Here is a 25,218-nt window from a genome sequence, read left to right as displayed (position 1 = left end):
GGCTGAGGTAGGAGGATCCCTTGAGCCCAGGAGGTTGAGTCTGCAGTGAGCCGTGATGGCACCACTGCACTCCAGCCTGCGCAATGGAGGGAGAACCTGTCTCAAAAAAATAAAAATAAAAATAAATAAATAAATAAAATTTTAAGTAAATGTTTAGATACAGAAAGGACCTTGGGGATTATCTGGTGCATATTTCTTAAGCTGTGGTTCAAAGACCCTCTTCTGTGAATGAGCTTTAGGATGAGAAATTTGAGTGTCTGTGGACATAAGCATTTTTCTATAGAAAGAGCCAAAGCTTTTACTGTATTCTTAAAGAGATACATGTGCCAAAACATTATTTGTCCTAAGAGGGTTGAGAACCTGTGATCTGACTGTATTCTCTTATTTGTTATATAAGGAGACTGAGGTCAAGAGAGGTTGAGTAACTTATACAAAATCATAGTGACAACAGAACTGGTCATAGACCCAGGTTCTACGCATATTGCTTTTCCAGAACACCACCATATTGCTGAGGTTTTGTTCTTGCTTGTCTGTTAATTTCTTACACAATATAAAATGAATTAAATTGTTTTCACTTTTTAGTCTATTCCATCTTTTTTTCCCCTCTTAATTATCATTCACTGCTGGTTGGTAAGGAGGTGGTAAAATTAGTGCACTCATATATTGCTGGTGGCATTCTAAATTAGCAGTCTCTTGGAAAATAATATGAGATGATAAATTACCAATAAAACATTCATTGCCTTTTCGCTTAGTAACTTTTATACTGAGAAAAAAAATTCTAAAATTGAACAAAGCCACACACACAAAATGTTCATCTAAGTATTATTTTATAATAGTGAAAACTATCCATATAGTGGTCATTCCATTGACTACTAAGCAGCCAATTAAAATTAAGGTTTTACATTAAACGATGGGTGGAAATGCTTACAACACAAAAGGGACACAAAATCTACTTAAATTATGATTACAAGTTTGTAAAAAGTACGCACAGGAAAAAAAACTAGAAGTAAATACAACAAATGTTAACTGGTAATTTTTTTCTTCTTCTTTTCTTGATGCCAAATCTTAGATAATGCAGTTATGGCCATAATTTTTAAAAGGTAAGTAAAAACAATACTGTCATTGACTCCAAATGAAATGGACTTTATATTTCCCACAGATTTATCACCTTAAAAACACTCAAATACTTTCCTTTTGTAATAAAATGTCATGATCATTAGGGCACTGTCTTCGGAATTACATGTAAGATTACCAATTACAAGTTAGTTGGCCAAATAGGTACTCAATTTCCCTATTACAAAATTGTAAGCTGATGGGTGGTGTGCAATTTAATTTAATTTTTTTTTAGACAGGGTTTCACTCTGTCGCGCAGGCTGGAGTGCAGTTTAAATTCATTTAGTTTAAGCATGTTCTTAGTGTAGGGTCTGCTTTAAGGTCTAGTCATATGTTCTTATTTTGATATTTCTGTTTAGTAGAGCTGTAAAATGAAAACAAGCATGTGTTCGTTTAAAATCAATTTCTAGTTTCTACACACACACAAATTCAAGCTTGCACACGAGCTAAACCAGCAGGGGGCGAAATACAATAGGCATAAATTTGACAAGCCATATAGATTTTTCTTACTTTAGTGACTGAGCAATAACACAAAATCCAGCATAACCACAAAGCAATTGATACTCCCATTTAAAGTGATGCAGTCTCCGTATATCTTACAGCGATTGAATAGTAAAGAGACAAATGCGGGTCCATTGGAGCGCTCCGAGTTAATTTGTCTAGAACATTGCAGAGGCGGGATAAATCGTGATGAACTGCTATTGTCCTTATCTTTCTCCTGATTTGTATAATTCCTCCACCCAAAGGGGTGGACACTTCTCTGTGCCTGAGGGGATGTTTTCCATTCTTGTTTCTTTGCGTAACTGCTGAGCTTTGCTGTTTTGGAACTATTTTAAATTATTCAAATTACTGATGCAGACGTTTGGCAAATATGGGCAGAATGAGGGGCCGGCGGGGGTCATGATTTGTAGGACCTCGGGCTCATCATCCGAGACAGTAATCATAATCCTGTAGCTTTGTAGTCTGATTGTTACACTGGCAGGTGTTCTAACAGATATTCATTGTAAAGGAGGAGGAAAGGTAATATTTTTATTACCTTTATATAAATAACAGTTGATTATTTATATAAATAATCAACTGTTCAGGACTGATGATGGAAACAAAATCGGTTACGACCTCTGTTCCAGAAATGCGTTTGAATGCATAAGTTTATGGTGATCTCTTTAGCTTCACTGGATATTCTCCGTAAGGGTCTATGAAAAACGACCACCTTCTCCATCCATTAGCCAAATTCCGGACTACTATTTTCCTGTCGGTCTCGAAGACGATTTGTCAGTTTGGCGGCTGCTTTCCCACCTTAAATTCTATTTATCGCAACCTCTTGTTATTTGTTAAATATCAGCTTCTTCCTCTGTCGGCATAAATTTAAAAAGAGGAAGAGACAGGCTGTGAGTGAAAAAGCCGTTTTTCGGGGCGAAAAGGGCAAGCTGACGAATGCTCTCTAGTAGGTTTTTGGTAAAAATGTGGTTCTATATTTCCAAACCTTTACAATTTTATTTGGAGAGCAAGAGACTTAATCCGGTCTTGAGCTGAACGTTAACCGGCTGGAAGGAGCACCTGTCCCTCGCCGGGAGCGCAGCCTCAACCGGCGCCTGAGTGCGGGAAGACGTCTATCCCCCTACAGCTCTATGACTCGCAAGGAAGTAAAAGGAAAGGGCAGCTTGCCCGCACCCAAAATGGCGGTCGGCGCTCCGCACGACAGCGCCTGCGCAGGGATAAGCGTTCTGTGACACCAATTCCCCTGGAGTGTCCTCCCCCACCCCACAGCACCCACCAGCGCCCGGTCCCGACCTAGCCACCTGCGCCCGGAAGTGACGTATCGGCGGCAGCGGTTCCCCCGCTGCATGATGGGAGAGTGTGTGGAGTGGGCGGGGGGTCTCCGCGGAGGAGGTGGAGGCGGCGGCGGCGGAAGAGGGCGGAGGGTAGTGGGATGGGGGTCCCGCGGCAGCGGTGAAACTCCGGGTGGGCGTCCATGGTGCTGCTGCGCTGACAGGGCTGTGAGCAGCCGGCCTTCCGCTCTCACCAGTTCCGCGTCGGAATAGACGGTCCTTCCCCGGGGAGTCAGTTCCTCCCCGGGCCCCTGAGCCATGCCCATCGCAGCCGCCCCGAAGGAGCCAGGTAAGCGCCGCCGCTCCGCTCCCCTAGCTGCGCCGGGGAAAGAGGGTGCGGGGACCGGGCCCGGCCCAGCAGCCAGACCCTCACCCGGGCCGGGAGCATCTGCCCGCCGCGGAGCCGGGAGCTGTGAGGACGGAGCTGGCTCTGCGGGCCTGCGGGCTCCCGGCTTGGGCTCTGCTCTCTTCTGCGGCGAGTGCGGGAACGCCGCTGGTGGCGCCCGAAGCGCACGGCCCCCTCCTCGCCATCCCGGGCACCGGCCGGGTAAGTGGGAGTCCTTCCCTCCCCGGCCACCGCCGGCTCTCCCTGCCCCTTTGCTTCCACCTCCCAAAGCTCCGCGCTGGCTGCGTTCTCCCGGGAGCTGTTCAGAAGTTTGGGGCTTTGCTCGGGCTTCTTCGCTCTCCTTCCCCCTCCCTCGTGACAGGTGTAAACACTGCCTCCTTCACCGAGGCCCGAGGCTGGCCGCGACCTGAGTGTGCTGCTTCCAAGGGTCTCTGAAGCAAGCGAATTAGGAATCCTCCAACAGGCAGAGGGGACAGCCCCAAAGCTCACGCATCCCTTCCTCAGAGTACCTTTTCTGCTGTCTTCTTGCACTCTTCAAGAAATTATCTGCGTCTCCTCTCCAGTTTGCGTTTGAAAAGTTGGACCATATTCCTTAAGTGCCTGGTTTGGCAGGTGCTGCGTCTTGCTTGGGGCAGAGGCAGAGCATGGAGTGAGGGGTGGTAGGTTCCTTGCTCTATTAGGAAAGTAATGGGGATAGCAAGGTTTTTTTTTCCTTGTTACTTTGTGCAAGTTATAGCTTGGTTATACTGAGTCTTTTCTGTTGGGGCCGAGGGAAGAACTGACTCATACATGTAAATTTTTTACTGGGCGGGGGGATGAAACAAAAGTAATGGTTCCGTTTCAAAGTTCTCACTTTAGGAGAAGTAAAGTAGAACTTTGGTTTTCAACTTCTACTGTGTAAGTCTTCCTTCCACCTCCTATTCCGAGGATTTTCTTTGGTGGAGGGGAGACACAGAGTTTATCTTTGATGCTACACTTAATTGTTGCTTTCAGTTAACCTCTTAGACATTAAAATATATGCTAAACTCTAGGGACAACAAATGTTTCAACATTATTATGTTAATATAATTAGCACAGTCACGTACATTTTATATGCTTTACCAGTTTAAATGTTGGCTTTTTTAGTAGTCATTTTTAACACTTCGCAGAGGTATATTTGTTTAAACAAAGTGTCTGTGGTAGTCTCCTAAATTTTGTTCATAAAGATATTTCACATGGATTAAAAGACAGATCTTGTGTAAAACATCTAGCCCAGTAAATGGCACCTAGCAGATATTCATTAGCTGTAGTTGTTCCTCCGTGGATTAAATTAGATATATCAGTTGATCTTCAAAGTACACATATATTTTTAAATCTTCAAAAACCTCTGGAAAAAAATCCACTACAATTCACATAATATGTAGGGCATTTAAGTTTTAATGTTTGCTGATCTTTTGACCTAGAGACTGTTAAAAAATAATCCTAAATCACAACAAGGATAATATGTCCTTAATAGCCTTGATACATCTTGCAGAATCCAGTTTTCGTTATGAAAATTGTATAGTGTGGGTGAATCATATCATAAAACATCATTTTACATTTTCATTTGTTCTGCTTGCATTTAGTGAAAAACTAGTTCAGAAATGTAATGACATTTGAGTACCAAATAATGTTTTATTTTGTGTGAAATCTAAAGTGCTCTCCTCAGCAGGCAAAGTCTTTGAATAGCTTCTCATTAAGGGATTGCCCGTTCTCTCCCAACCCTTCCCCCAGATCTCATAAAAGGAGGCCGCTAAGTATTTAGATATATTTTAATCATCATAAATTATTTAAATAAAATGTTTATATTCTAATTTAATGTTACCTACACTTTGTAGATTAAAAAATAAAGGTTTTTCCCTCTATTCTTAGCACTTTCAATTCCTTTTTAAGTAGAATAGTGAACCTTTCTAGCCGGAACTTTATAAGTATTTTTAGTTTTTACACTATTTTGAAAATCTGGCATTGTATGGATTTTACATATCTCATTTTGCTAATCATTTTCTCTATCAGTTTGTGCATATATCAGATATAGTCACAAGTTCTTTTTCAGCTTTATATGATAATTGCTAACACGTGAGCAGTATATATGTTGCTCATATATATTGCTTCCTATGAGCAAGATAGTTTTCTAAATGCTTTATATACAGTGTACTAACTCAATCCACACAACAACCTGTAAGGCAGTAAGTAGTAGTATCCCTCATTTTTCAGAGAGGAAACTGAGGCACACAGATACTAAGTAACTTGCCTTAGGTCAAACAGCTGTTAAGTGACAGAGCCGTTTGCTAGACCATTTATATAGTCTCATGCAAAACTATACTATGTATTGTCTGTGATTTGTGCAATATGTAGCAAAAGTATAACAACATGCATGGGAATGATAAACACCAGGTCAGACTAAAAGTGACCTTTGGAGAACTTGAGAGGGATGAAGGATCTAGGAGGGGCCCATGGGTTTACAAACATATCTTTATATCCTTAAAAAAAATCCGAAGTTGACTTGTTAAGAGATTAAGATTTAACACACCTGGGTGATGGTTACTGGCTCATTCGTTATGGCTTTTTTCTCCCTAAGGTTTGCATGAAGTTCTTCACAGTGAAATTAAAAGTTTAAAGGCCGGGCACGGTGGCTCACACCTGTAATCCCAGCACTTTGGGAGACCGGGGTGGGCAGATACCTGAGGTCGGGAGTTCAAAACCAGCCTGACCAACATGGAGAAACCCCGTCTCTACTGAAAATACAAAATTAGCCGGGTGTGGTGGCACATGCCTATAATCCCAGCTATTCGGGAGACTGAGGCAGGAAAATCGCTTGAACCCGGGAGGCGGAGGTTGCAGTGAGCTGAGATCATGCCAGTGCACTCCAGCCTGGGCAACAAGAGCAAAACATCGTCTCAAAAAAAAAGAAAAAAGAAATTAAAAGTTTAGGTATTTAACTTTAAAACATATATAAAGTATCACTCTTCTTTCAGCATTGTATATTTAAAAAAAGGACAGGAAAGGAGTTAGTATTATTTTGTGTTGACTTTCTTTTAAAATACAAGGAGCTTCTAAGTTAAAAAATGTTTTTAATTAAGAATTGTTTGCCTCTCCAGATTCCTCTGCATTAAATTCCCTTGCCTGGGCTCTTCCCTATTGCTGGCAACCATTTAACAGCCCTTTGTCACACTCCTAGTGTCTATTTATGGCCTTACCCTCCTAGGGTAGGGGCTCATAGGTCTGTGGATTAGACCTATTCCCAAGAAAAGGGAAAAGGTCAGAACTAAGTAGGGAGGAAGAAAGGAGGTGGGGAATCACTGCTTATTGATTTGGGATAATTGAGAAGAAGAGGGAAATAATGATTTAAGACTCCATCCTATGGTTGTCAGTCGCTGTCACCCTTGTTCCAAATAGCTAACTTGAAGATAAACTTTGCAAAGATAGATTGCTAATTAATTAAAGGTTAATTTACAAGCACTGTATTTGTGAATAATTCCCATAGGAAAATTACACAGTAAATGAGAATTAATTTACTGTAGGTTCTATTTATGTAAATATTTACAGTATACCATAAACCATTTCAATTAAATATCTACTGACACCATGCATGTTATCTTCTTCCTTTCATTCATAAAACAAGTATCTATTGAGCACCTGCTATTTGTCCGGCCCTGTTCTAGGTGCTGGGGATACTGAAATGAGCAAACAAGAAAAAAAATCTGCCCTCCTACAGCTTCAGTTTCTTTGTGTATATATGTATGTACTCACACATTTGTGTACGTATTTGGGACAAATAAGCAAATAGCAATAAAATAAGCAATAGCAATAATGGCAGATGATGTTAAGTATCATCAGAAAAATGGAATCAGTTTTGGGGGATAGGGAGTGGTGAATTTTTTGCTTTGAGCCAGTAGTAAGGGAGGTTGGTGGGGCTTGCTGTTTTATATAGAGTGGAGTCAGAGAAGGCTTAAACCTGAAGAAGGGGAAGCAAATAAGAAGAGTGGTAGAGACAGAAGTATGCCTGGAATAGTCAAGGAATTGTGGCAGAGAAGTCTGGGGTGGATAGAATAGGGTGAACAAGTAGAAGAGTAGTACAAATTGTGATCAGAGTTAGAGGGTGAGAGGGGCAGTGTTTTAGGGTCCTTACAGAAATTCTAATGACTTAGGCTTTTTACTGTGGGAGATGATAAGTCATTGCAGGATTTTTGAGTAAAGGTGTAAGATAATTTATGTTGTAAAAGGATCTGTCTAGCTGTTATATAGAAAATAGACTATAGGAGTGGAATGTAAGAATAGAAGCAGAGTCAGGAGAGAATTGTGCTGGTAGAGTTAAGAAGAGATGGTAGTGGCATGAACCAAGATGGTAGCAGTAGAGATGAGAAGTGGTAGGACAGTTTCTTGAACTGGAACCTGCAATAATTCCCTCATTTTTAAACTCAGAAAGCTTACAGAGCCACTCCCTTCTGAAAATTCAAGGCCCTTGCAACCTATGTTTCCAGCTTACTGCCTGTACCCTTCATATATCCTGTGTTCTAACCATATTTTATTATGTGTCTTACTGTTCCTTGATAGGGGCCCCATGCTTTATCTTTAATGACTACCATTTCCTCTGTCAATTAAATCCTTCCTATTTCAAATTTTCTCCTTTTTGAAGTTTTTTTTTTTTTTTCACCATTCCTTCTCTTCCCAATCAAGTGTGATCTTTTTCTTAGAATCTTGGTAGCCACATTTTACTTCAGTGATGTTTATATTCTATCTTGCATTATTTTTGCTGTTCTCTTGTATTCTCCTTAATTAGCTGTAAGTTTCTTTAAGGTTGTGACTCCTTTTACTCAGTTCTACCACAGTTTTGTATGTAATAGATGCTCAGTAAATAGTGGGTGTATACATATTTAAATTTTTAAAAATAGTCTTATTGCAGAAGCATACAGGAGCATCATAGAAAATAGACAAGCAAAAAAAACAAATCACTTTTTTTTTTTCTGAGACAGAGTCTCACTGTGTCACCCAGGCTGGAGTACAGTGGAGTGATCATGGCTCACTGCAGCCCAGACCTCCTGGGCTCAGGCAGTCTTCCTGCCTCAGCCTCCTAAATAGCTGGGACCACGGGCGCACACCACCACGCCTGGCTAATTGTTTTTATTAGTAGTAGAGACAGGGTCTTGTTATGTTGCACAGGCTGGAAAAATTACTTTAAAAAAATCCCTCAGCCAGGCGCAGTGGCTCACGCATGTAATCCCAGCACCTTGGGAGGCCAAGGCGGGCATATCACTTGAGGTTTGGAGTTGGAGACCAGCCTGGCCAACATGGTGAAACCCCGTCTCTACTAAAAATATAGAAAAATTAGCCAGGCATGGTGGCGGCCACCTGTAATCCTGGCTACTGAGGAGACTGAGACAGGAGAATCACTTGAACCTGAGAGGTGGAGGTTGCAGTGAGCCAAGATCATGCCATTGCACCCCAGCCTGGACAACAGAGTGAGGCTCCGTCTCAACAACAAAAAAAAGCAAATCCCTCACTGTTACAGTTTATATAATAATGCATATTTTCCTACACATTTTAATATATTTATATATGTGTACTTTTTACCAAAATGAAGACTTGTTGTAGTGTTTTGTAGTTTTTTTTGTTTTAAGTCAGTTTAGTCATCTAAACTAATATTCAAGGCCATATTCAGATTCTTCCCCAGTTCACCCAAAAATGTCCCCTGGCAACTGATTTACCCAAATCATTATCTACTTCATATTATGTTTTTCCAGTTATTAAAATTATGAAAAAATAATGTGCTTATTATAGAAAATTTGGGAAAATGTGGAAAAAAAGTAGAAAGAAAATGGGTGTGCCCATGATGGCAGGAACCCTTCTGTTTTAATGCCTGGCACAAAGTAACACTCAATAAATACATGTTAAGAGGGATAATAGAAGAAAAATATCACTGGTCATCATACTACAAAAAGAAAACTTAATATTTTGATTTTCTTCCTGTTTTATTTTTACTGTGGATATGTGAGCATGTCATACATATACATATGAATCATATTGCATTGATCTTTCTTTTACTTATTAAATTGTGAGCATTTCTCCATGTTACTAAATTTTCCTTAAAACATGCTTTTTGGCCGGGTGCGGTGGCTCACACCTGTAATCCCAGCACTTTGGGAGGCCGAGGCGGGAGGATCACTTGAGGTCAGGAGTTTGAGACCAGCCTGGCCAACATGGTGAAACCCCGTCTCTACTAAAAATACAAAAATTAGCCAGGCGTGGTGGCAGGCACTTGTAATCCCAGCTACTCGGGAGGCTGAGGCAAGAGAATTGCTTGAACCCGGGAGGTGGAGATTGCAGTGAGCCTAGATCACACCACTGCACTCCAGTCTGGGTGACAGAGTGAGACTTCATCTCAAAAAAAAAAAAAACACACACAAAATGAAAAAAACGATGCTTTTTAATGACTGTGTAGAATGCCATTTTCAAGTTATCTCTGCTATTTCCCACTAATGTGGGTTTTCCAGATTTTACCATCATAGAAGAGCATCTTGGTGAAAAAGTTTGTACATAATTCTTTGACCTTATTGTTGATTATTTTCATAGGATCAAATCTTAGAAGTAGAGTTATTAAGTCAGAGGGAAAGCCTGTTACTTTCTAAGAGGTTATAATAAAATCACTCCTACCAGCAGTGGTTGGGTCCCCATCTCCCTCATTTCCTCAGATGATCAGTAATAAGCAGTTTTTAAATTACCGGAATTTTTATTTTGAATTTAGGCTTTTCAGCAGTGTGGAATGTTTGCATAATTTAAAATTTTTGAATGATTTAAACCTGAGATATGCCTTTATTTGATATAAGATTAATCTTGCTTAATGCCATGCTCTTTTTAAGTTAACCTATTCTGTTAGCAAGCTATTTAAGTATAAAAAAATACAGTACTATCTTCTAGAACTATCTTGTCTAATACAGTAGCCACTAGCCAGATGTGTCACTTGAAATGAAACTAGCCCAAATTAAGATGTGATTTCAGTGTAAAATACACAGCAGATTTTAAAAACTAATGTGAAATATATCAGTAATATTTTACATTGGTCACATGTTAAGATAATATTGTGGATACTTTGGGTTAGATAAAATTTCATCTGTTTGTTTTTAAATGTGGCTACTAGAAGATTTTTAATTGCATATATGGCTTTATTGTTAGTTGGACAGCGCTGCTCTAGAAATGACACTTTTTATTTAGAGAAAAAATATAGGATTAACTTCACTTTTATAGAAAGGAATACATAGATTTTTTAAAATTACATATTACATTTAAACCTCTCAGTATATTTTTCGTAGTATACATGGGTTGCACGGTAATTTTTCAAGTTACAAGTGTTTGATCACAAACTATAACTTACTATGGTTCTTATGCTCTGAAAGAAATATGTGTAGGAGGACTTGAGGGAGGGTGTTAGAAAACTTATCTGAGGAATTGATCTTTCACCTAAAAATTGAAGGATGTGTGGGAATGTCTTAGGCACTGGGACTGTAAGTGCAAAGACCCTGTGGCACAAGGGAATGTTAATTATCTACCTTTCAGAAACTGGAAGAAGGCCTAGCCTAGAGCATTGAAAACAATAGGGGAAAGGAGGAGTAAGGCTGGAGAGATAGGAATGGTTTAAAGTCTTTGTTAAATATTTTTTTTAAAAAATCTTTATCACAAGAAGAGGATTGGCATGATCAAATTTGACTTTTAAAAAGATTACTTGGGTTGGGCATGATCAAATACTACTTAGGGAGATTAGTTTAGATGATAATGGCATTCTGGACCAGAGTGGAGTCAGAGGTGAAAAGAGGTAGATATTCCAGAATTGAGGGATTTGTGAGGTGAAATCATTTGTTACAGATATTAAAGGATAAGGAGCTTTGTCAAAGGGGATCTTAAGTTTCTGGTATGGTAACTGGGTTAGAGAGCCCTGGAACATGACCAGCTTTAAGGAAAAAGAGCTTGAGCTCTGTTCCTGTTAAGCTCAGTTGGAGATGTTTGTGGAATCAAGTGGAGAGGTCTAAGCAGGGAACTGGCTTGGCTAGGCTGTAAAGATGAATCTGAGAGTCCAAGAATATGGTAATTATTAATAAAAGCCTTAGGTAGATGAAATTGTTTTGGGAAAATTGAGTAAGGATGAAACCTAGATAAACTTGTATTACTAATTTGAGTGTGTTTAATACCTATGGGAAAATTTATTTTGTAGCCCACTTTGTGTAAAAATGAAGGCAAGGAGTAAGATCAAATAAGTTTAAATACATACTGTTTGACATATATGTAATTAAGTAGATAATCTTACATAATGCTTATTTGATTCTTTGGAAACATTTACCTTTTTCCTGCAGAAAATAAACTGGGCTTCCTAACTATCAAACAAGCTGAAGACAATTATGAATAGGTATTGATGTTTTTGCTGTATTAATAGATCTAGGCCAGGTGTGGTGGCTCATGCCTGTAATCCCAGCACTTTGAGAGGCCAAGGTGGGTGGATTGCTTGAGCTCTGGAGTTTGAGACCAGCCTGGGCAACATGACAAAACCCCATCTCTATAAAAAATATAAAACATTAGCCAGATATGGTGGCATGCACCTGTAGTCCCAGCTACTCGGGAAGCTGAAATGAAAGGATCACTTGAGCTCAGGAGGTCGAGGCTGCAGTGAGCTGAGATCACACCACTGCACTCCAGCCTGTTCAACAGAGTGAGTGAGACCCTGCCTCCAAAAAACAAACAAACAAACAAAAATCTAAGGAAAACTTACATAATTATCTTCATAAATATTGAAAAGGCATTTAAAACCCCATTTGTGATTTTTTAACAAAGCAACTTAAAATAAGAATTACTGAATAATTCTGTAAGACAATAAAAACATACACCTCAACTCAGAAATCAGTATCTTAATTAAGAGTGAATATTAGATTCCTGCCTATCACCATTGTTATGAGACTTGGAAAGGAAACGGTAAGTCTACCCCAATTTGCTAGTGATGTGATGGTATACTATATAACCACCAAGAGCTTTTGTTTATGTAAATAATGCTTGCCAGTTAGGGTGGAAGTGAAGACTACCATTTACATGAGCAGAAAAAGGTAAAATACCTAACAATAAACTTAATAAATGTGAAAATTCTATATTGCTAACAGATTCAATTTTTATGTTATATAAAATTAACAATTCTATATTTAGGTAATAAAAGTGATCCTTCCTAAGTGATTGACGAATTATTTACCACTTGTTATTCTTTAAATCATTCTAAGTGACATGTGATATTTTTCAAAGCAAAACTCCTAGGAGTAGGATTTTTAATATTTTCATACATTTTAGTGAAGCCACAGTTTTTTAAATGGTTGAAATGAATAGTGTTTCTGCCTTAGCCACCCTCCCAAGTGAGGTTTTTGGTGTTTTCTTCTTGGTGATTGCTTAAGTTTTGTGGTATTTTCACTTTTGCTGTGGTTTATCATTTCTCATCTTGTTTGTTATGTGGATGCAAAAATGTTGACCTGGAGTATTTGCAGCTAAAATACTTCTGCTACAATGACACTCAAAATCTGAAGCATTGATTTATTTTCTTAAGGCTTTTGTTTTTAGTGGCTATTTATAAAAAGCAATGAACTTATTAAGAGATAATTTAACTCTTTTTACACTGAACTCTTTTTATACTTTTTACTATTTTTTGATAATATCTTCATTCCAAAAAAAAAATTACTAAGAGTTTCAGGTATCAAAAATTCATATTTTCTCTCGCCTGAAGCCCAAACAGAATATTTGAGTATTCATCACTTCTTACTTATAGTTAAGTTACCACTTCCTCTTCTTTTCCATATTTCAGATTCTGTGCCAGCAGATGATAGTTTTCTGTCTCATTAGGTTTCATAAGTTTACATAAAGCACAGGGCAAGTGTTACACGTAACTAAAAAGTTCAGATTTTAATCAGATTAGCAGTGACCCTGGTTTCTGGAAGTAGGGAAGTTTTTTGTTGTTTGGTGTTGCTGTTCACATAAGCATTTCTTTATGTTCATCTGCAAGTGAAACTGTGATTAATTCTTTAAGCTTGTTTTTTTTTTTTCTGAGAATTCCATAACATTTAAATTATATACTAATTATAAGTGAAGCTTCAAAAAGGAATAAACAAATGATTTCATAAACTTTCTGGTTAAGTAGAAAGTAGCAATATTTCCAAAATGGAATTTCCCAAATCTAGAGCTGTCTCAAATACTTATGTGTTGTTTCAAAAATTGTCACAGTGCTTTAACTTTGATCCTTTTAAGTAAATTTTTCAAGTTTCATTTTTAAGAAGAGTATTGACGATTTAATATTGTAAACTCCTTGTTTTTGAAATCTTAAGAAAGTTAAGTTTCTTAGTGCTAGTCTCAGATAAATGTGTACAACACAACTTTAAACTATTTATACAACCAAATCATAAGAGAAAACATTTTTGTAGGAAAAAGTACTACTGCAGTGATTTACCTATATCAATGAGTTTAGCAGTTCAGTTTAGAAACATTTATGTCATCCCTGGAGTTATAAAGTCCATTGGCATTCCTGTACTCTGGGAACTTAACACAAAGGTTTTCAACCTTAACTAACCCATTTAGTATCATCTTCAAAACTTTTGAAAAAGATGTTTGGGTCTACCCATTCTATTAGAGAAAAAAGTTAATACAAAGCTAAGGTTGAGAACCTATTAGGGGAAAAAAACATGGAAACAAATGTGATTTGCTTTGTTAAATGTAATAGGAAATAGATATAAAGGAGGATTAATTCAGATAGGAAACCTGATACAACGAAAAGAACACTGGCTTTGAGTCCCACTTTCCTTACTTATTCTTTGTGGGACCGTGAACAGATTATGTGACTTGTTTCTTCCTCTGTAAAATGGGTTTTTGTGATTAAACTGAATGTATGAATAAACTGGTGTATGAATAAGTACCTTGCACAGTACCTATCACATAGTAACTTAGTAAATATAGGTGATCTCAGTTCTCCAGCCTTGATAGAAAACTTTATGCCTGAATAGAATTTTGAAGGCTTAGTCAGTGGGTTCTCTGGACATATAAGAACAATACATTAGAAGAAATGACATGTGTGACAACTTAGAGGTAACCGTGCCAGTGGAGAATCCAGAGGTAATTTTGTCTGGCTGGAACAAAGAGGGAGTATCTTAGCCATGTTGGCTAAGATAAGGAGTTTTAAGTAGACTGCAGTGATCCTGGCCAAAAATAATGAGGCCCTGACAAGGTATAGGTTGTGGGATGTTAAAACAAATACAGTAAGAGATGTTAAGGAGGGAGAAACTTGATTGATTTAATTTGTGGTAGAGGGGGAGCGGTTGGGGTAACACTCAGATTTCTAGACTTAGAATTTAGAATATAGTGTAGGAACAAGTGGTTTCTGTTCACCTTTTGAGTAGAGGTTGAATTCAGTCGTGGAATTGGAGAATAGGAGATACATCTGGGACATCCAGGTAGAGAGATTTTAAAAAGGCTTTTGGGTAGGCAGATCAGGAGGTCAGACATATAGGTAAGGTTTGAGCATTATGAACAGATAAAAACAAAAGGGGGATGAGATTTCTCAGTGATAAGAATATAGGGAAGCGGCTGAGCATGGTGGCTCACGCCTGTAATCCCAGCCCTTCGGGAGGCCAAAGTGGGCGGATCACCTGAGGTCAAGAAGTTTGAGACCAGCCTGGCCAACATGGTGAAACCCCATCTCTAATAAAAATAAAAAATTAGATGGGCGTGGTAGCACACGCCTGTAATCCCAGCTACTGCTCAGGAGGTTGAGGTGGGAGAATCGCCTGAACCTGGGAGGTGGAGGTTGCAGTGATCGCGCCACTGCACTCCAGCCTGGGCGACAGAGCAGAGCGAGACTCCATCTTAAAAAAAAAAAAAAAAAAAAAAAAAGAATATAGAGAAGCCAGGGCAATCAGATTCATTGAAGGATAAGGGATAGAATATAAGTAGGAGAATCAAAAGAGAATTGCCAGCAGGGTGTGGTGACTCAAACCTGTAATCCCAGCACTGTGGGAGCCCAAGGTAAGTCAATTGCTTGAGCTCAGGAGGTTGAGACCAGCCTGGGCAACATGGCGAAACACTGTCTCTACAAAAAATTTAAAAATTAGCTGGGCATGGTGGTGTACACCTGTAGTCCCAGTTATTTGGGTGGCTGAAGTGGGAGGATTGCTTGAACCCAGGAGGCAGAGGCAGCAGTGAGCCATGATTGCACCACTGTACTGCAGCCTGGGAAAAGAAGGAGACTCTGTCTCAAAAAAAAAAAAAAAAAAAGGAAGAAGAAAAGAAGAATGCTTTTCAGAAATGCTTTTTCACTTAAAAATGTATTTTAGACACTTTGCCCTATTAGTAATATAGCTTTCTCTTTTTTAATGGCTGCACTTTTTATTTACACACTTCCTTATTAATAGATTGTTTTCAGCTGCTTTTTAAAAAAATTGAACAAACAATACTGGAATCAATACTTTGTGGAAATATCTTTGTATATTTGCATGAATGCCTCTGTAGAATACATCCTTGCAGATGAAATTGCTTAGTCAAAAGAATGGAAACAACAGACACCAGAGCCTACTTGAAGGTGGAAGGAGGGAAGAGGGTGAGGATGGAAAAACCACCTGTCGGGTACTATGCTTATTACCTGGGTGATGAAATAATTTGGACACCAAACCCCCGTGACACTCAATTTACCTGTGTAACAAACCTGCACATGTACCCCTGAACCTAAAATAAAAGTTTAAAAAATTAAAAATTTTAAAAAGAATTCATTAAAATGTTTCATATGCTACTAAACTGCTATAGGGTGTGTGAGCCAATATATACTCCTACCAATAGTATCTTTTAGAGAACTTTTACATTGTAGATACTGTACCAGAAAAGTTAATGTTTGCAAACTTAAACAATTGCTAAATGCTTTCTGAAAGTGAAAATTGTTAAAATTTGCCAAAGTGTTCCAGTTTTATGTTATGTTTGTATGTTTTTTTAAAATGTTATCCTTAAAGTAGCATGCTTCCCAGATTGAAGGTAGTATGAATTTGAAAAATAAATAGTAATTTTCATTTATTACTTTTATACACAATTCTGTAAAGAGAAAAAGAACACTTTCATTTTATCAAATACTTGGTTCGTTGAAATAATGTAATTTAAGAATGCATTTTGTCTTTGTAAGCACCAGATCAGGGAGGAATTCTTTGTTTTAAAAGAAGCCCTGTTCCCTCTTCTTGTATGCTAGAAGCAGTAATTGGATTTGGAGGAACTGGATGAGATGGAAAGAATACTTTTTTATACTTTGTATTAAAACCTATTTCTGGTTTGTAAAATCAATTTAAGAGGGTCATGACCAGCTTTTAAGAAAAAATGAAATAGAACTAAAAATCAGAGTACATAGTAAGGGTAAATACTGTTTGGCGAAACTTTTTTTTTTAAATGTATGTTGGGTCATCATGTAAAATGTATTTCTTCTGTGAGTCATAGGGGAAGAATGTGTGAAAAATTCTGCTTTATATGACGGGCCAATTCTCAAGTTGTTTCTAACCAGATGCATTGGGTACACTGCAAATAAATGTTATATATTTTTTTCTTTTATCCTTTAGCCTTTCTACCTCTCAGGAAAAAGTAAAACTTTAAACCAAGCAAAACCAGCATTAAAAAAGGTCAACCAGCTAGGAATTTGTTCTCCATGGAATTCCTTCCGTAGTTTTTGTGCAGTTATTAGTATCGGTAGACCCATTTGTGGCATTACCTGTGTACACTCCACACGCATACACTCTTGAGCACTATTTTGGAATGTGTTTATATTTGATTTTTCAGATATATGAAGTTTGTTTTATAATAATTCCCTGAAAAATATCATGTGTGCTATTATCTGTGGATCATTTATGACTGTCTTTAAGTTTGGTTAATTGTTTTGTTTCCTTCTGTCACTTCATTGCCTCCAGGTCATCTTTTTCTCTTAATTGATGGGTGGTAGGAAAACAAATTAAAGTAAAATTAATAGCACCTGGCAAAGACTTAATTTGTGAGGTAAATCTCCTGTTACTTAGGTCATATTTTAAGGCCAAATTTGTGAGTTGTAGGTTATGTAGGACATTGTTGCTTACTTTCTTAGTGGCTCAGATAATTGAATTCTAACTGCACTTGGTTGCAGTTTTATAACCTTTAGTAAATGCTTCTTTCTGTAAGAGGTGAGTTGCTCTCATGGTGGGTGTTTGTGATGTAGAAAGCAGCACTGTCAGAGGAATGGCAGCTGCCACAGTTACGTTTTTAGGTTACAGACTAGAGTGGTATTTTTTTCATTTTGAAAGTCCACACAGTAGTTTGTTATTTTGTTTTTCTGGGGATTTTTTTTCTCAGTATACACTGGTCACTTGAGGTTTAACTTAGTCTTGACCAGAATGCTAATTTAAAACTTTACAGCAAGAAACTTACTTTAAAGCATGTCAGCTGTTCATGTCAGCTGATTGCAAAATCTTCTGTGGGAAAATTTTCATGAAGTATTAAAGTCCTGGGGAGCAGAGAACAAGAAAAAGAAATTAGTTGGACTATCCAGAGTGTAGCATTATGCTCTGGCGACACTCACTGACACCTCTGCTTATGCTGAGGAATTGTCTCAAATCAAAGTAAATATTCATGATAGCAGGTCTAAAAACTCACTACAAATTTTTGTCATTTAGCTAGGGTTTTTTGCAGCTTGCATATAATGTACTGCCCCTCTTAACATACTTTCTCTTTAGACATGTTGCAGCACAAATGATTGGGTTGTTTGTCCCACATTCATCACATTTCAGGCCACATTTCAAATCCCACTTATTTACCTTGATTACATGTGGATATTTCATAACTTATTTGGTGAAGCACTAAGAGACCAGAGGTGTGGTTATAGAAATCTAATTGGAGTGTGGGTGAGTTGGAGCACAATTCAAGAGTGGTTAGTAGAATAAATGCCCCAGCAAGAATGATGATAATATATTTAGTTCCTGCTGTGAGCCAGGCTCTGAGGATGCAATGGTAAACAACAGAGGTCTATGCCTACACAACATTTACAGTCATTTGAGCTCAAATAAAGTAACTCTTGAAAGAGCAGTTTCAGTAGAGTGGTAGCATGGAAGCCAGATTGTGTTGAGTTGAGGAGTGAGTGGGAAGTTAGGAAGTCGAGAGAGTGAATAGGCACATCTCTTTCAAGAAGCTTGGTGGTGAGGAGGAGAAGAGCTAGGGCGCACAGAAGAGAGGATTCTGTTTTGTTTTGTTTTGTTCTGATTTGTTTTGAGTATGGAAGAGGCTGAACGTTTATAGGAAAGGATCAATAGTGATGGAAAATTTTTTAAAGCCCCTGAGCAAGCAGTTGAGAAGAAAAACAGAAGGTCCAGGGATTATCTGTAGACAAGATTGTGGATGTAAGCAAGATTTTAGTGAAGGGATGTGAAATCAAAGCAGTTTCTGCCTTTCAGATTCTATTTTCATTGCAGAGTTTCAGGGATATGAGAGTAGAGAATTAGAGTGACTAATTTATTCTGCATCTATATAATAGAAGCTGAGAGTTCTAGGGCAAAAAAAATGTTTTCCAAGGGTTAATCCATCTATCCTCGTGGATGCTTCCATTTTGTTGCCCTTGTTATCAATAGTTATCCAATGTTATGTATTCAATTTTATATTGAAGTACCTTTTGGGAAAAATAGCTAGTAAACTCTCAAATATGGTCAGCTGATATGATGAGTTAAAGGTACAACAATCTCTAATATTTTTATCTTGTTTAATTTTTACATGAAACTATCCAAATGCAAATAAAATGTGTTATTATGAATTTGTGTAGAAGGTTAAAATGTTCAGTAGAAGAAAAAATTTTTCATGGGAATTTTTGAAAACCAACTTCTCTCAAATAACTCATTGCTGTTTAACAAGGTAAGTAGCACTTGAAAAGTGAACGTGTGTTGCGGCTCATGTAACTGACATTATATATATATATTTTTACTTTTATGTGTCAATTGTATTGACATCAAAACTAGAAAGACAAAATTTTTTGTTGTCACTATTGACAGTGTGGCTTTTTTAGGGTGATCAACTTCAGTATAAAGGTATTTTGCTGCTCATTTTCATTGTTTGCTCATATTTTGTACTATATACACTAATACTGAAACAAGATATTTGCTGCTTGGCATTTTTGTTGGTTATACTGTTCTTTCTTGTCTTGTAAAAATCTTTCCCCTTCCAAGTTACTTGGAGGTTTCAGAAACCTTTTTCTGAACCACTCAGAAGCCTTTTTGTAAGAATTTTTATAATTGTAATATTTGCCGTCAATCACATCTAATATTTTAAGACACTTTTAAAATGTTTGATTAACTTGTGATTAATTCACCACTTACTAGTTATGCTACCTTGTAGGATTACTTAACCTCTTTGAGCTTTTATTTCTTCATCTTTAAAATGAAGCGTTTCCACCTCATATGATAGTATGAGGAGATAATTGAGATAACTCACGAATTCTCTTCACATAATATTGGCCCATAGTAAGCACTCAATAAGTATTAATAATGACATTGGTGTAAACATGGAGTGAAAACACGTGGAAGATACTATTTATTTAACAAATGTCATCTTAAATAACGTAAATTATGCAGTTGGTGACTCAGTGACATACAGTTGGTGTCTGATATCTTGGGTTTTTGTTTTTAGGCTGGCAAGTTAATTAGAGGCTCTGCCTGTATTTGTTAATTTCTGTTGTGCTAATATGCTAAGAACAAAAGAAAAAACACCCGAAAAGAAAAAACAATTATTTCTGTAGATTTTAAAATTTAGAGCCGTGAAAACAACTGTGATATCATAGCACTCTAAATATATTGAAAACCAAAAAGTTAACTAAAACCCAAGTCTTCGTGTGGTTCAGAAGAAGGGCTCTTTTCTACTTCTTTATTACTCAAGCAGAAATGTAGGCTGGGCAAATTCATTGACAGTACATTTTGATATGACCTTAAAATTTCCATAAGGATATTATAATAAAGATTTGGAAGAATTTGAACTACTGTACACCAGGCAACACTTGTAATGTAAATTGATGTTGTTAATGCTTACGTGACATTTTCATTCATTTTTCTAAAGAAAATACGGTTTTTCTTTTTTGTTTTTTCCTTCACTCACCCAAGTGACTAATTATAAACCTCAGACATATTGTGGTAAAAAGATGGTGATTATTTTTTGCCATCCATTAAATATACTTTGCTAATGTCATTGATACTATTGAAGTCATTAGCATATTTCGGATACAGTTGTTTTTCTTCTCCCTTTTATCACCATCCTTCTTTCTACAATATCTTTTCCTTCACCCTCCATCCTAGTCCCTATAAAAATAAGTTTAGAGTGAAGTTGGGTTGTATAATCTAGGTCAGTTTATCTGTCCTTGAAAGATGATGTACACATTGATACAGCTGGGCTGGTACCCTGTAAAGGATGGGAGTTTCTCCCAGTTGAGCAGTGTGTGCTGTATGTTTTTAACTTGTCTGGAAAGAACTCTCGATGTTTGATTCTGGAAAGATTGCTAGAGGGCCTCTTACTTAGAGACACTCCACCCCCCTCAAATGTGAACCCATGGACCTTTAGGGTGCATGATACTGTGTGTGGATGATGGGGGTAGGAGGGTACCAGGGATTAACTATTCCTTAGAGGAATATGTAGGGAATACCCTATATATTTCCCACATGTGATGAATCTTTTCCATCCCAACCAAGCACCTTCTAAATTCTTGTGGTTGTTCATCTAACCAAATAGGAGCTACAGGCAGTTTACTTCAAGATACCAATGAGAACTTCTGGGTTACATTTTTCTATTTCACTTCAAAACTTCCATCTTTTTACAGACTGGTCACTGGACCCTTGAGCTTGTTTAGAGGTTATGATCTCAGTCCTTCAACCTTGGGCTTCAGATTTAGTTTGTTATCAGCATCCCCCCCCCGCCATGCCCCCAAGCCTATGAAATTATATAGTTATATAAGTCAAGTTTTATATTTTCTAGGGATTGGTTAGAAAAATTGGCAATAAAGTCAACTTCATGTATCTTTAGTGTGGTTATGCATATTTTTCTTAAGTGACTTATTCTTTCAGTGACCTTTTAAAATATAGAGTCATATGAATGTTTGTGCCAACTAAGCAAACACTGACTTACGTTTTATTACAGATAGGTTATTATTTTAGCCACAGAGTTGGTGAAAGTTAAAATATAATGGTAGTTGATCATTTACTTAGTGCACAGAATGTGCCAGGTACTGAAGGTCTGGTATAGTTTTAGTACATATTATCAAACAGTTTTCTGAATATCTGTACCAGTTTATACTTCCGCCAGTAAAGTGTGGGAATCACAGTTTCTCCACATCCTTACCAAAAGTGGCTGTGGAGAGAATAATTTTAATTTTAGTCATTCTGGTAGACGTATAGTGGTATTTTATTGTTGTTTTAATGTACATTTTTCCCTGATGACTTTTTATATGTTATTGGCTATTTGGATATCCTGTCTTGTGAAATACCTGTTCAAATATTTTGGCCATTTTTCTGTTGGATTGTTTCACATTGACTTGTAGGAATTCTTTCCATATTCTGGATATGAGTTCTTTGACAGTTACATGTTTTGCACATATCTTCTCCCAGGCAATGGCTTTCTTGGTTTTTCACTCTATGGTATTCTTTTGATGAAGAGAAGTTTTAAATTTTAATGCAGTCCAATATATCAATCTTTTCTGTAATCAGTGTTTCTGTTTCTTGTTTAAAACATTTATGCCTTTCCTAAGGTCATACAAATAATCTCTTCTGTTATCTTCTGGAAGGCTGATTGCTTTACCTTTCACATGTAGGCCCATGAACTATCTGGAGCTTATTTCTGTATAAGATGTTAGAATCAGAGATTTTTTTCCTGCCTGTGTGGTTATCCAGTTAATCCAGCATCATTTGTTGAAGAGTCTATCCTTTCCCCACCACACTGCAGTGGCATCTTTATCACAAGACCATGTGACTTTAAACCAAGTCTTGATATCAGGTAGTTTAAGTCCTCCAACTTTGTTTTTCTTGAGAAACTATTTTTAAATGGCCAAATAGTCTCAGATAATTGTTGGCCCCATTCCTTCCTTCTGCCTTCTCAAGCCCATCTTGCCTTTTGACCCCAGAGCTTACAACTTACAGACTCATCATCTGTTCTTTTCCATGACCATTTCAGACTAGAGGTTAGAATTCCATAAGCAAGTGCAGCTTCTCTTTTGGTGGAAGATTAATACAGAATCACCTTCACCTGTTGTATGCCCTGCCATCTTGGCTACTAATCTGGCTTGGGGCTTAGGTTCCACTGCTGACTGCTATTGGGCTTCTAAACTGTTTCCCTGACCCCTTTATATTGGACCTTCTATGCCAGAATTCCCAAACCCAAAACCCTCTGATTTTTCTGGTTCGTAGCCCTGAAAGTCGGCTTCAGTTTGCACTTTTATTAATTATTTTTATTCACCTATATTGTCCCCTAATCTCCTGATAAGGATGCGATTTCTCATAGACTAATCTCCAAAGTACAGGAAGCCCACCCAAATTCTCTATCTCTATGCTCTGACTACTAGGATATCCTGTTTGCTACCCAATTATGAGACCCTCCTGTCAACTGTTTTTGTATACAGTGGCTTGCAAGACAATAGCAGCATTATTTATTTGCTCCCTTCTAACAGGTCTTAGAATAAGTAGACATAAAAATGGCAAGTTACACACATGCATGCACACACACGCATGCTTGCTTGTTTGTACAGGTTATAAAGAAATTAGACGACTATTTGGGACTCCTTGTGGTGTGGATGGAGAAAGTAGTCCATTATGAAGGATGAAGAAACATTTATTCTGTTTGTTGTGTGCCAGACACAGTACTAAAGTAGCTTATCTATCCTTTTTTTTCCTGTTGAGTAGGAACAGCTATTTAAAGCCCATATTTTATGTGTTAAAGTGGATTATAGAAATGAAACTTTATTTGTAAATTCATTATACAAGTAATACTTCAATTAACATGAAACTTCTTTTAAGTAGAGTTGGCCTAGACACAGGAATTTTCTGGAAAGTTTTGAGTCTCCCCTACACTGATTGGTTCAAGGACACTTAGAAGCAGTGGCACTCTCTTAGGTTTCTAAAGGGTAAGTTGGGTCAGAGCCAATACCTGCTGCAGGGGAACATGCAGCAGCCCAAGTTCTCACCATCAGTTGGTGACCCCTTTTTGAGAAATATGAAAATGTTTTTACTCTAGAAGGCCAATAAAGCCTGTCTCACCTATAATGGAAAATAGAGTACCTTGCAAAGGTATGACAGGAAGAAAAACTTGCGGAGTTGTTGCTTTGGTTACAGAGTTTCTGATTCAGATCTTTGTATTTGCATTAATGTCTGAGTTTGGAATCGGTTGTGAACCAATAAATTATTTCATTTTTAAAGAGTAAAAGTTTTGGAAAAAAGCAATAGGTTAATCACAGATTAGGCTAGGAAAAAAAAGCCATCACACATAGTTCTTTGAAAGTAAGGTATTATGAGCATGTAAAATGGTACAGCTACTCTGGAAAAGAGTTTGGCAGTTTTTTACATAACTAAACATGTACTTACCATGATACCCAGCAGTCACACTCTTGAGCATTTATCCTAGATAAATGAAAACTTACATGCCCACAAAAACCTGTATATGGATGTTCCTAGCATCCTTATTATACATACTATTTATATATACTATTATTATGTATATACTGTTTATACTATTAGTGTTTATGTATGTACACACACACTATACATATGCAGTTTATAATAGTAAAATACTGGAAACAACCAAAATGTCCTTCAGCAGGTGAACAGTTAAACAAACTGGTATATCTGTACAATGGAATGCCACCAGCAGTAAAAAAAAAAAAAGACCTGACCTATTGTTACAGGCAGCAACCAGAATGGACCTCAAGGACATTACACTGAGTGAAAAAAATTCAGCCTCAAAGGGTTGCATACATAATACTCTTGAAATGACAAAATTGTGGCGATGGAGAACAGATTAGTGGTTGCAAGGGGAAGGGATGGAGGTGGAGTGGGGGCAGTTCTGTGTCTTGATAGTGGTGGTAGTTACACATATCTGAATAGAGGATAAAATTGAACAGAACTATACACAAACACAAACGCAAGTGTTTTTTTTGTTTGTTTGTTTGTTTTTAGTGGGATGGAGTCTCACTCTGTCACCCAGGCTGGAGTGCAGTGGCACGATCTCGGCTCACTGCAACCTCCGCCTCCCGGGTTCAAGCAATTCTCCTGCCTCATCCTCCCAAGTAGCTGGGATTACAGGCACCCGCCACCACGCCTGGCTAATTTTTGTATTTTTAGTAGAGACGTGGTTTCACCATGTTGGCCAGGCTGGTCTCAAACTCCTGACCTCAAGTGATCCTCCCGCCTCGGCCTCCCAAAGCGCTGGGATTACAGGCGTGAGCCACTGCACCCAGCCCTTTTTTTTTTTTAATGGTAACAATTTAACAAAGTCTGCGAACAATAATGTTAACAGTAATGTACCAACATTGTCATGGTAAATTTTATATTATGTCTATTTTACCACAGTTTTTTAAAAGGTGTTATTGTATAAGTAACACATTTATTCTAAAATACACATATTTAAATGTAGGCATATAAATCTCTTTGAATGCTTTTTTTTTTTCCATTTTGAAACAATCACAAACATAAAAAGTTGCAATGTCAATACAAATAAATTTTTTTTCTGGAACAATTTAAGACTGCCAGCCTGATGCCCCATCACTACCAAATAGTTTAGTGTGTATCTCCTACAACCAAGGACATTCTCATGCATGACTACAGTACTACCATCACAAGGCCGGGCGCGGTGGCTCACGCCTGTGATCCCAGCACTTTGGGAAGCCAAGGCGGGCAGATC

At 37.8% G+C, this 25,218-nt stretch overlaps 2 protein-coding genes across 7 annotated transcripts in view; one reads left to right on the top strand and one right to left on the bottom strand.

Moving 5' to 3' along the window:
* Positions 1 to 810: 810 nt before the first annotated feature.
* LOC134807898 (WAS/WASL-interacting protein family member 3-like) lies at positions 811 to 4,068 on the bottom strand. Its single transcript, XM_063789775.1, has 2 exons — positions 2,905 to 4,068; positions 811 to 2,464 (listed from the first exon to the last, which is right to left on the bottom strand). The coding sequence occupies exons 1-2, from the start codon at positions 3,206 to 3,208 to the stop codon at positions 2,445 to 2,447; spliced, it is 324 nt and encodes a 107-aa protein (XP_063645845.1). The 5' UTR covers positions 3,209 to 4,068; the 3' UTR covers positions 811 to 2,444.
* AFTPH (aftiphilin) overlaps positions 2,973 to 25,218 on the top strand; it is a 67,932-nt gene continuing 45,686 nt past the window's right edge. For 4 of the 6 annotated variants that reach the window (XR_010149437.1, XM_515513.9, XM_009442558.5 and 1 more), the window contains exon 1: positions 2,973 to 3,231. The gene's annotated coding sequence lies outside the window, so the exon portion shown is untranslated. The remainder of the gene's footprint in view (positions 3,232 to 25,218) is intronic. The other 2 variants (XM_001165739.8, XR_010149438.1) reach the window with 2 other exon arrangements.

Source organism: Pan troglodytes, chromosome 12 (genome assembly GCF_028858775.2).
Source record: "Pan troglodytes isolate AG18354 chromosome 12, NHGRI_mPanTro3-v2.0_pri, whole genome shotgun sequence".
Taxonomy (NCBI): Eukaryota; Metazoa; Chordata; class Mammalia; order Primates; family Hominidae; genus Pan; species Pan troglodytes.
Note: the sequence above shows the minus strand (reverse complement) of the source record. Positions and strands in the feature narration are given on the sequence as shown.